The sequence below is a fragment of the Vigna umbellata genome, chromosome 2 (assembly GCF_029865625.1).
Source record: "Vigna umbellata cultivar VRB3 chromosome 2, Vumbellata_1.0, whole genome shotgun sequence".
NCBI classification, from domain to species: Eukaryota; Viridiplantae; Streptophyta; class Magnoliopsida; order Fabales; family Fabaceae; genus Vigna; species Vigna umbellata.
The window spans coordinates 14,968,854-14,980,083 of NC_142166.1; the positions used below are offsets into that span (position 1 = coordinate 14,968,854).

Genomic DNA, 11,230 nt, shown 5'->3' on the forward strand with positions numbered 1-11,230 from the left:
AAATTTTTTCAAGATCTCGTGGAATAAATCAAATAAATTCATTAGAAATGTGTCTACCATACAAATCACATACTGATGATATAGAAGCTCCAAAAGAAATAATTAGAAAGTAAACAAGGAAAATAGAAAACAAGAAAATAATGTGGTTCAATTAAAATGTTAAACTTTAATCTTCATCCATGGTAGATTTTACTATCAAATATATATTACAATTCGAAATTTACGTCTTATCGAACTCTTAATTAATTAACTCTCAATTGATAAAACTATTAATACAAGTTTCTATTTATACAAGATAACTATTGTAAGTCATACCTAACTAGTACAGAAGACATATAAACAATGTTTTCACTATTAAGCTTGAAACCTCACTTAGGCATTCTTTAGATGATACATGTAGAAGAAGAAGAAATGAAGGTTTAATGCAACCAGGCAATTATCAGAAAATCCTATAAAAGACAAACACATTGATGAAGAAAAATACACTAGTCAATACAAATGAACTTGAACCTATAGATGATCTCAAATCATCGGACAATTTGGAGAAGTCAAATGAACTATGAATTTTAACAAGATTTTAGTGCACCAATCACTACAAATCTCCACCTTGGTTCAACATAAATCTTCTAAGTAAGAATCATTGCTTGCCACTAATCCATTACAAGCCTAACCATCAATCCATTGGATCAAATTTAAGTAATGAAAGAACTTATTGCTTGGCAGAACCTTCATCATTATATAAGAGGAATTATGATATGATGTGGCCCTTATCACCTTCATAGACCCTATAGCAATCTTCATTCTTATTGATGTCAATGTGTTTAGTTCTTTCATGGTACACTTGGTTTTTCAATAATTGTATAACACTCCTAATGTCATAATAGATGGTGACAACATGAATTAACTCCTTCAACTCTCTAAATAGACCCTTCAACCATAAGGCTTCCATCATTGCTTTATTAATGGCAATATACTATGCTTCAATGGTTAACAAAGTCATTACCTTTTATAGACTAATTTTACAATTAATTGCAATAATATATGCAATAAACTCATAACTTATGAGAAATTTTCTATTTACAAACACACAACATAGTCTAAGTAAACATAACCCGGGAACATTTATGGCATATCATCGAGTTCCACCATAAGTTAAAACTCTTTCAATGGATCCCTTCCAATAATGAAGAATCCACTTATGATCTTTTTAGTCAACTCACCTAGGATTTAACATGAACCTAGGCACTACATTAACAACATAACATATATTGGAATGACTACAAATTATTGCATATACCACAAAACCAATAATGTTTCCATATGGAATATCATCCATATAATTATGCCCCTCCACCATTTTAGGAGACTGTTCACCACTCGTCTTATAATGAGTAGCATAAGGTATGAACATAAGTTTCAAGTTTGTCATCCCAAACTTCTCAAGAATTTTTTGATGTAGGTCTTTTAAGATATATACAAACACTTCAAATCACATCATTTGCTTATTCAACTTAGTTTTAACCTTCTTAACCTCAGGTCTACTATTTCTATCTATCAAAATATTTTCAACATACAATATAATACTATGAAGCAATCTTCTAATAGTAACTTAAAATAAATGCAAGTACCATACCTACTACGTTCAAAACCAACACTAGCAATAAACTCATCAAACAACTTGTTTCATTGGCTTGGAGATTGCTTCAGACCATACAAGGATATATTTAGTTCACAAATATAATCCTTTTGTTTTTTTTACCTCAAAATCGTTTTGGCTGCTCCATATGTATATGGTAACTTTTACATCTCCATATGAAAATGTAATCTTAACGTCCATCTATTCCAACTTGAGGTTTAGCACAAACATCATCCATATGAGTTTATGCTTTATGATTGAAGAAAACATATCATTATAATAAACTCATTCTCTTTGAGTAAAGCCTTTAACACCAATCTCATCTTGATTTTGGTCAATTCCTTTTACATATGAAATCCATTTACAAATGACCAACTTAGAACCTATAGGTAAAGTCGAGCTTTGTTCAGATGAAACAACTTAATCTCCTTATTCATGACATCTAATCTTTGAATTCCCCGTTAGCAACATGCATCCAATTTTCCTTTACGTATGTGATATAGGCAACACAACCAAAGATTCATAAATTTTTAAGAATGGTAGAATATCCTAACAAAATTTTCTTAAGAGTCTTCATGTTAAATGTTATTAACAATTTTTTTATCAGGTAGGAAACATTAGCAATAGCTTCAACCCAGAAAACCTTTGGAAACACTTAATAACATGCATCTTAGTTGTTCTAGAATGGTCTTAATGAATCTTTATGCTAGGTCATTTTGTTAATAAGTTCATATAGTCATTTTGTTACTGAGTCCCTATAGTCATTTGTTATCTTATTATGCCATTCTCCTTATAAAAGTTTTTAAAGCAATTCTGAACTCAATTCAACTTCATTATTACTCATGATCCTCTTTACCAATTTCATTTTGAACAAGATGCCTCCAATTTTTAAAACTCTCAAATGTTTTATCATTGGTATTTCAAGGGTGGACCCATAACTTCCTTGAAGTAATCATAAACTATCGATATAAAATATCTAGCCTCATAGTGTGATGGAGTTGAAAATGGTCCCATACATCATCATGTCTTCTTTTTCTAATTTTATAGATTTAAACAAATTTAGGAATTTAAAAAAAGTAAATAAATTAGTAAACAAAGTAATGGGCAACAAAATAAAGATGTTAAAAATGTAAGTAATAAGCAACAATCTATAAAAGCTAAAAAAAATAAGGGTAAATAGAAGAGCATCAAATATAAAATGCAAGAAGTCAATGAACTTGAAAAGATATAAAGAAAAAGATTGATGGAAAGTAAACTTTGCTAGAAAACAAAATGCCTTTTCGAAATTAAGGAAACAAGAAAATAAAAGAAATGATAAATATACAAAAGGATAACATAAAGAAAATAAAGTAGATTTTAAAAGGTGTATTATACTATTCATGTTGCAACATGTTTTGTGATGATTTTTTGGCTAGGAAAGAAGATATCGAAATCTAATCCCTTCATTTGTTGAAGCTCTGCATTTGGATAATAAATATATAATGGCATTTTATAAGTTTAATATAAACTTAAACCTTTGTGATAGTTGAAATTAATGATTAAAAAAATCGTAAGTTGTATTATGGAAAGATATGGAATGAAAAATTTGAATTGAATTCTCGGAGGTGAATGGTTGAGGATGTGACAGTTGTGGTGATAGGAAGATGCCAAAGGTAACAGTGATCGAAGATGCCAATGGAGACATTGACAAGAGAGGTGATTGAATATGATGATACAAGGATAGCCATGATAAGAACAAATATAATATATATATTATTTTAGGTATAGGATAGAGTCTTCATGTTTAATTTTGTTTGTCAAATATTGGCAGGTGAATTCTTGTCAAATATTTTTAATGTCAAATTATTTGAAATAAATGATAAAGAGAATAAATGTATAATTAATATATAATTTTTCTTCTTATCAGTTAGAATCATTGTTTATAGACTTTGTAATTAAATTTTAATTATAATTAATTTAATTGCGATTCAAATTTTATGATTAATCATGATTTAATTTTAAGTAAGATGATTTTAGAATTAATTCGCTTCAACTTGATTTATTGATCATTAAAAGATTTAAACTAATTAATCATCCGATCAATCAGAATTAACATTCTTTAGACATTTATTTTTAATGTTTCCATTTATTTTTGTTATTGTATTTGTTTTCCTTTTATCATCCAAATCCACTGTTCACTACATAATAAAATATAAATAGGCATGTAACATTGATAAAAATGTTTGAGTTTGATAGTTATTTTATGGCTGCAAACAAATTCATTATTTTGCTTCTATTTTAACTTGTGTGATCATGAATTGTATGATTTAATGCGTTAGTATTAATTGAGAGGTAGAAACTGAAGGGTGTTAACATAAGGAAAAAAAATAGAAATAAAGCAAAAAATTAGTATTATTTGAATTAATAATAAAAAGTTAGAAAAAGAAAATATTTATAAAAAAAGGTATGAGTAATTTGATAATTGATAGAATAAAAAATATAAAGTAGTTTGATAATTTAAATAATTATAAAAAAATTAATATTTAAACAAAAATGAATTATTTTAAATTAGTTTTAGAAGAAATTAAAAAAAAAGTTTTTTATTATAAATAATTATAATATTAACATAATTAATTAGTAAAATAATTAAATTTAAACAAACTTTAGATTACATGTAAAAGAGTGTAAGCACAGGACTTAGAAAATTGAGAAGGATGCTCACTCCATTTCTTTTCTCATTGAGTGGAAACAATATGGGAGTCCATTTGAATCAGCTTCCAAATACAAACACATTTACGATTTATATGGAAAACAAAAATCCATGTTCAATCCTAAACAAAAGCTTGTTGGATTGGTGATACTCACAATATGAAGTATCACCAGATGAGCATCAATGTTCTGTGAGTTACATTTTGTATTACCAGATGAGCACATTTTGTTAATTAGGTTTTTCTCCGTGACTAGCACGTGCCTAGAATTTTATACTCTAGATGGTCCATGATATTACTTCAAGCACTACGAGTGAAGAATTTCAAAAGAATTTGCATATTGCTATTTAGCGAATAATAGTACCTTAAATCTTTTACTTATACGCCAAATACTTCCACATATCCGTTTATTCTACAAACGCTTTTTGAAATACGGAAAGTCTACTATAAATTTCCTCATATTTTAATTACGTATCTACGTTCAAAATTTCTTTTTTTGTTATATTTATTATAGGATGGTAAAACGAATAAACTTGGTTTAGTTGGACTTGCCTGTCGCTAGGTCCTCTAAGAATCTCCAAAAAAAAATGAAATAGAAATTTTGATTCATCTCACAACACACAAAAGTATAGAAAACAGAAAATGAAAAAGTTTAAAATTATTTGTTTTATAAAATTTATTTAAATTAGTGCTGTCAAAATGCATTGTAACCCGCGAGCTAACCTGACCCACTACGTGTTTGAGCTAGGTTGAATTTGAAAAACCTAATTTAATTAAATTATTTATTATTTTGTGTTTCAATATTATTAGTTAGCAACTTTTTTATTATATTGTAGATGGTGATAAAGAACAAGATATTTCAAGAGAGAAAAATATCATAGATGTATCTATTCAAGTATCTAATATTATAAATGGACAAATGATACAAAAATTATCAATATTAAAAACTGATTTGTGCGCCTTTTGTACATGTTTTTGGATTACGCTTGGATTGTATGATATTTTTTTATTATTTTGAATTGTTTTTAGAGTTTAACATCATTTTAGTTTGAAATTTATTTAAATTTGAATTAAAAAATTATAATTTTTTATATTTTAAGAAAAACTTATAATTAAATAAGATAGTGAGCCAACCCATTTAACCCACGCGATGGGTTGAGCTGGGTTCAAATTTTTTCAGCTCGCATAAGTGAGTCGGGTTGGGTTGGCTCACTAAGTGACCAACTCGTGGTGGGTCGGGCCAGATCGAGCTGGTTTACCTGTTTTGACAGCTCTAATTTAAATAGATAAATTTAGTTAAAGAATATAAAATATATTAAAAAGTCATTTTAAATTTTATTTTGATAGTAATTTTATTAGTGTTAGAGAAATTAAATTTATAAAATAAAATAACAAATATATATTTTAACTGTTTAAAAACAATAAAAGTAGGAAAAAAAAAGTACATACAGTAAGAACTTTGAATTGAAATTTTTTAAAATATTATTTTCTTAAAAGAGAGACTAGACCCTACTCCACCAATGACATGTTTGATTGATGATCTACCTCTACAGGAAAATCAATTACTTTTAATAAGATTTTTTGTGAACTACATATATATTTTTTATTAGCAATATTATCTTTTGAAAGAAATGAGAGTTGAGAGACGTATACATGAATTATTAGTTTTGGAGCGATTCACATGTTGAGAAGGAATTAGATTCAACTTTAACGTGGAGAATAAAGAAATGTGTATAAATAGCCCACCCACCAAATTTCAACCTCGTTCTTGTGGCATTAATCAACAACACTAAGTAATCTCAACATGGAGTATACCCGTGTTTCAGAATACGAGAGAGAGCCTTTTGTTGGGTATTCAACACCGATGATAGGCAACTACCACCCCAACAGCCACCGTGAGTTCACAGAGAAGGTTGTTTATGAGGAGGATGTGATTGGGGAATCCCGTCACCACCACCACAACATGCATCACCGCCACCCTGAGACTCGTGAGGTGGTTAAGGTGGTGGAGTACGAAATTCCCGAGAGGCGCGTGGGTGAAGTTGTCTACGAAGATAATAAAATAGCTTATCCATACCTTCGAAGGTATTGAATGTTGCACCAGATGCAAGAAACCTACGACGTGTACTATATCGAGTGGCTATAATTTGCTAGCAGGTTATCTAACATAGTATATCAAAATCACCAGTAGTGTGTTTTTGTACTAAATAAATTCCTGCTTAGCTAGCCATTATGTTGTAAACCATATATGTCTGTCATTTTATCAATAAAGTTATGTTAATTAATGAGTAAATCTGCATGCATGGTGATTTATCTTTTATTTGACCAAATAATCACTATTGAAAAAGGTTTCTTTAACTGACAGATGTAATCTCATTCTCACAATGATTTCAGAATCATGTTACACCCATTAAAAATTAAAAATAAAAAAATATTTTTTTAACAATTTTTTTACAATGATGTATGTGATAATTTACAATTGATAATAAAACAGTGACACAGATTCTATTATCAAAATATTATTAAAAAAAGTTATTAACTGGTCATTGTTCTAAAAATAAATGTTTTCGACGTTGTTTGTAATCGATTTTGACAACAGTTTTATTGAAAATTATCGTCATACGGTTCTGATTATATATCATGGTGAATTTAAGAGTGTGAAGTTCAAAAGTTGTTTCTCTCTGAGAGGCAATCCAAAGATGAAGAAATATTGCTTAGCAATATTAGACCCACACAAATTTAATACGTATGTAAGTGGTTTTACTTACCTTTATTTTGTTCTGATAATTTCCAATGAGCTTTTAAAACTTCTCTTAATTATGCTATTAGCGGTATTTGATCATTAAAAATAAAAAAAAAAAATTGTATTCGAAAAGAAACAGAAAGATTAAGGGATAATATAATAAATGTAGGTGTATAAAAACTTGTTGAGTGTCAAAATAATAATACTCCTATAGTTAACAGTTATTAGTTCATGTGAGGAAATTCAAAACAGATCTTCTTTTCAAACAAATGGCTCATTTGTGTGACGTTGCGTTCAGAAATTCATAGACGTTGATTCCGTTCCTTTAAGTTGTTATACGCATTTCTTCCTTTAATTAGAGAGCTTTTTTCAACACAAATACTTCTTTATATATGTGTGTGGATTATGGTTCAAATTTGTTAATTTATTAGCGGTAATATTTTGTGTTTAAAACTGAGTTAGATCATGATATTTGATCTTCGATGTTTTATGTTTTAAACCCATTTTTAAAGAGTTTTTCATGGATTGTTGATTTAATAAAAGCTAAGAAGTTTTAGTTGATTAAAAAATATTTTTAACCACTTAAAATGATTTTAGGTTTTTTAGATTTATAACATTTTAAATGACTAAAATAAGTTTTTAATTGATTAAAATGTCAGTTCACTAGTGTAGTCAAGGGAAACGATAACGGTTATTTTCGTCCATAGGCAGTGGTTCCTCAACCGAGGCATATACGGGTGAGATAAAAAGTCTACCCCTTTTTGTCTCGGTTGCGAACCGAGGCAAAAATGGGTAGGATTTTGCCTCGGTTCCTGCTGAACCGAGTTAGTATCTCAGACTCTACTACCTCGGTTGGGACCTGAACCGAGGCAGTAGAGTGGTTTTTACTTTTTTTTTTCTGGCCACACTTTGTTCAACTTATTGTAATAAGAAACTAGTTCAAGGCAAATTCTTCCAAAATTCTAAACTTTTTCAACCCGGTGACCTTGAACACAAACACGTGCAACATAGCTTGCTCTTTGGTCCTCTCCAAGAATCCACTTGGCAATAACTCTAATGGGTCTGCATCTTGTTCTCCACTGAGATAACCTATGTTAGCCTTATCGCTTGGTGCTCTCACAACCCATAAGAGCTTGTGCTTGCTCAATTCCAAACCATGTGCAACTCGTTTATTCTAAAACAAACATACAAAATCGAACCATCTTGTTGCTTCTCCAACCATGTCAGACACTCTAACCCTGTTGTACAACCAATTGTAGTTGTCCCAGTTTGAACAATTGGTCTAGCAGGATACAAAGGAGGGTAACCCCTTTCCTCATCTTTGAATGCTCTGCTCGGACCTGTTTCCAGTAAAAAAAATCAGAAATAGTTTGCAATTGACCATTGTGTTTCGATCCTATGCTTGACCAAAGTGTTTCGATCCTGTGTTTCGATCCCTGCCATGAAAGGGCACACACCCTAGTACTGTGATGGGCTGGGGCAGATCCTTGTGGAGCGTGAGCAAGTAAAAGTGCGTGCAGATAGTGGTTACAGAGAACCCAAATCACCAAAAATCACTCACCGCGAAACCCTCACAGCCAAACGTAGAAGCCCTTGCCGCACCACCGCCGCGCCATCACCGCGCCCTTGTCGCTCCATTGTCGCGCCTTTGCTGCGCTAAGGACGATCCCTTACAAAGGCGAGATCCACCGCCAGCCGCCACCAACGAAGGCGAGATCGTGCCTGAGTCGCGCCTCCCACAGTGTCGCCAAACCCCAAATCGAAATCCTAAATCGCGAGATGCCGTTGTTGCCACCTCCACGAACAGGGACCGTCACGCCGCGGAGACGAAGTCTCGCCGGCCACCCCTCCCTACGCGAAACCGCGTCTGAACCCGAAAAGAAAGAAGGGAAGAAGAGAACCCAAAGACGAAACCGCGTCTCACGGCCCATGCGCCAGCACAAACCACCACGAACATCGCCTGGTCGCGCCATCTCCACACCGTTGTCTCCTCCTCCCCGAGTCTACTGCCCTTGCACGAGCCAAAAATAATGAAGAAGAAGAACCAATAATGGTGGGGTTATCCGCGAGAAGAAGAAGAAGAACCAATGATGAGGGCCAAGGGTTTTAAAATGAAATCTGATTACCCCTTATATTGGAAAATTACATAACTTTTCTGCCTCGGTTGGTTAGAGAACCGAGGCAGTAGAGCAATTTCTAAAAGTTGTCCGTTGAATAGCCAGTTTTAGGTGGGAAGTGGCAAAACATTATGCCTCGATTTCGCTTTTAACCGAGGTAATTTTGCTTTTATGCTTCAATTCCCCTCTAACTGAGGCGTATAAGTTCGTTAAAATTGCAAAAATGTCACCGCTTTTACATATGCTTCGGTTTTCTGAAAATCAAGACGTATAGTTTGCGTTCTTAACTTCATTTTGCACTAGTGGTTTATCAAAAAACAAAATTGTTATGTTTAACTCCTTAAAATATAATTTAATAAATTAAAATCACTAAAGAAGTCAGCTTCAGTTATTAAACCAATTAGAACGCTTTTTAATTTTGTAAAACTTCATTTCACATTATCTTACTATATGAAAATATACTTTTAACTTAATAAAAATATCAGAAAGTATGATTTTTATTCAACCTTCTCGAAACATTTCTTGATCATTAGTAAACTTATTTGCAAACATGGATGTCTGAGTCAAAAAGATATATGTAACTTATGTCATACTTTGAGGATATGTGTTATTAAATGCAATATTTTGTGAAGGTTTATTTAATTAATCGATTAACTATTTGTGATTTATGGTGGGCCCATTAGAAACTAATGGTCATCATACCCAAATAATTCATAGTTCTATGGTTTTGTTTATTGCACAGAACGATTAAACCTGAGTTGAAATCCATGTTACAAACGTAAGTGTTCCTTGTTTTCATATCATCTACTTAGTTATATTAATAATAACCTATGTTCCAAATGTTTCCAATTTAATTAAATTTGTGGGTAAGCCCAAAACACAACAAATTCAAGTACTATATCCAAATGTTAGAAGTCATTCTGTTGGGATAAACTTAAATTTTAGGGTTTTATTAATAATTTTGTTTAAATCTTATTTTATTAGTTTTGGGTCTAGTAATATTTGGTTTTGATAGAGATAAAATAGGGATGTGTAGTTATGATTTTCTGTTTATCTAGGTACAATATTATTTTATGATAGATTAAGCAGATTTTATTTTTAAGATAGTTGATATTTTATTTTCAGATTTTATTTTTATTTCCTTAATATTGTAAGTATCACGGCTATTTAAAGCCCTTCAATTATCAATGAATGCAAGACTCAATTTTAAGAAAATATCAGAGTGCGTGTATCGTGAAATTTTCTTAACAGTGGTATCAGAGCTTTACGCTCTGGGTACCAAGAGAAAAAAAAAGGAGAAAGTGGAGAGAGTCAAACACCGTGAGAAAAAAAGTGAGTGCTTGATTTTTTTTGTGTGAAAGAGATGGCAAAGGTAGTCAATGGGATGAGTATGCCACAATTGTCGGAAAATATCAATTACGACAATTGGTCTTTGCAAATGAAGGTTCTTCTTGGATCCCAAGATGTATGGGACATAGTGGAGGACGGGTACAATGAACACGTATATGGTGAGCATCAAACAATGAACCAGATTGCTGCATTGAAAAAGACACGAGTGAAAGACAGATCGACTTTGTACTTTCTGTATAATGTTGTGGGTGAATCTGGATTCGAGAAAATATCTAATGCAAAGTCAGCAAAAGAAGCATGGGAAATTCTGAAGGTGGCATACAAAGGAGATACTTGCGTGAAGCAGGTCCGAGTACAAGCTCTCAGAAGAGAGTTTGAACATATGGAGATGGATGGAAATGAGGGAGTTGTCGAGTTTATTGCTCGAGTGCAGAAGATAGCCAACCAACTCGGAATGAATGGAGAAGAGGTTCCTCCTAACCGGGTTACGGAAAAGATCTTGAGAAATCTGACGAATGATTTTGAAAGTATCATGGTCACTATTGAAGAGACAAAGGATTTGTCAACTCTCACTGTGGAGGAGTTAGCTGGATCATTAAAAGCCCACGAATTGAGGAAGAAAAAGAAAAGGAGGGAACCCCATGATCAAACACTACAGGTACAGTTTGACTCGAATAAATCTCGGATTACTTAGAGC

The 11,230-nt window shown here is 31.8% G+C and overlaps 1 protein-coding gene across 1 annotated transcript; it reads left to right on the forward strand.

The window, feature by feature from the left end:
• The first annotated feature begins 6,071 nt into the window (after positions 1–6,071).
• On the forward strand, positions 6,072–6,616 carry LOC148203472 (uncharacterized). Its single transcript, XM_088106523.1, has one exon. The coding sequence runs from the start codon at positions 6,128–6,130 to the stop codon at positions 6,413–6,415; it is 288 nt and encodes a 95-aa protein (XP_087962649.1). The 5' UTR covers positions 6,072–6,127; the 3' UTR covers positions 6,416–6,616.
• Positions 6,617–11,230: the final 4,614 nt, after the last annotated feature.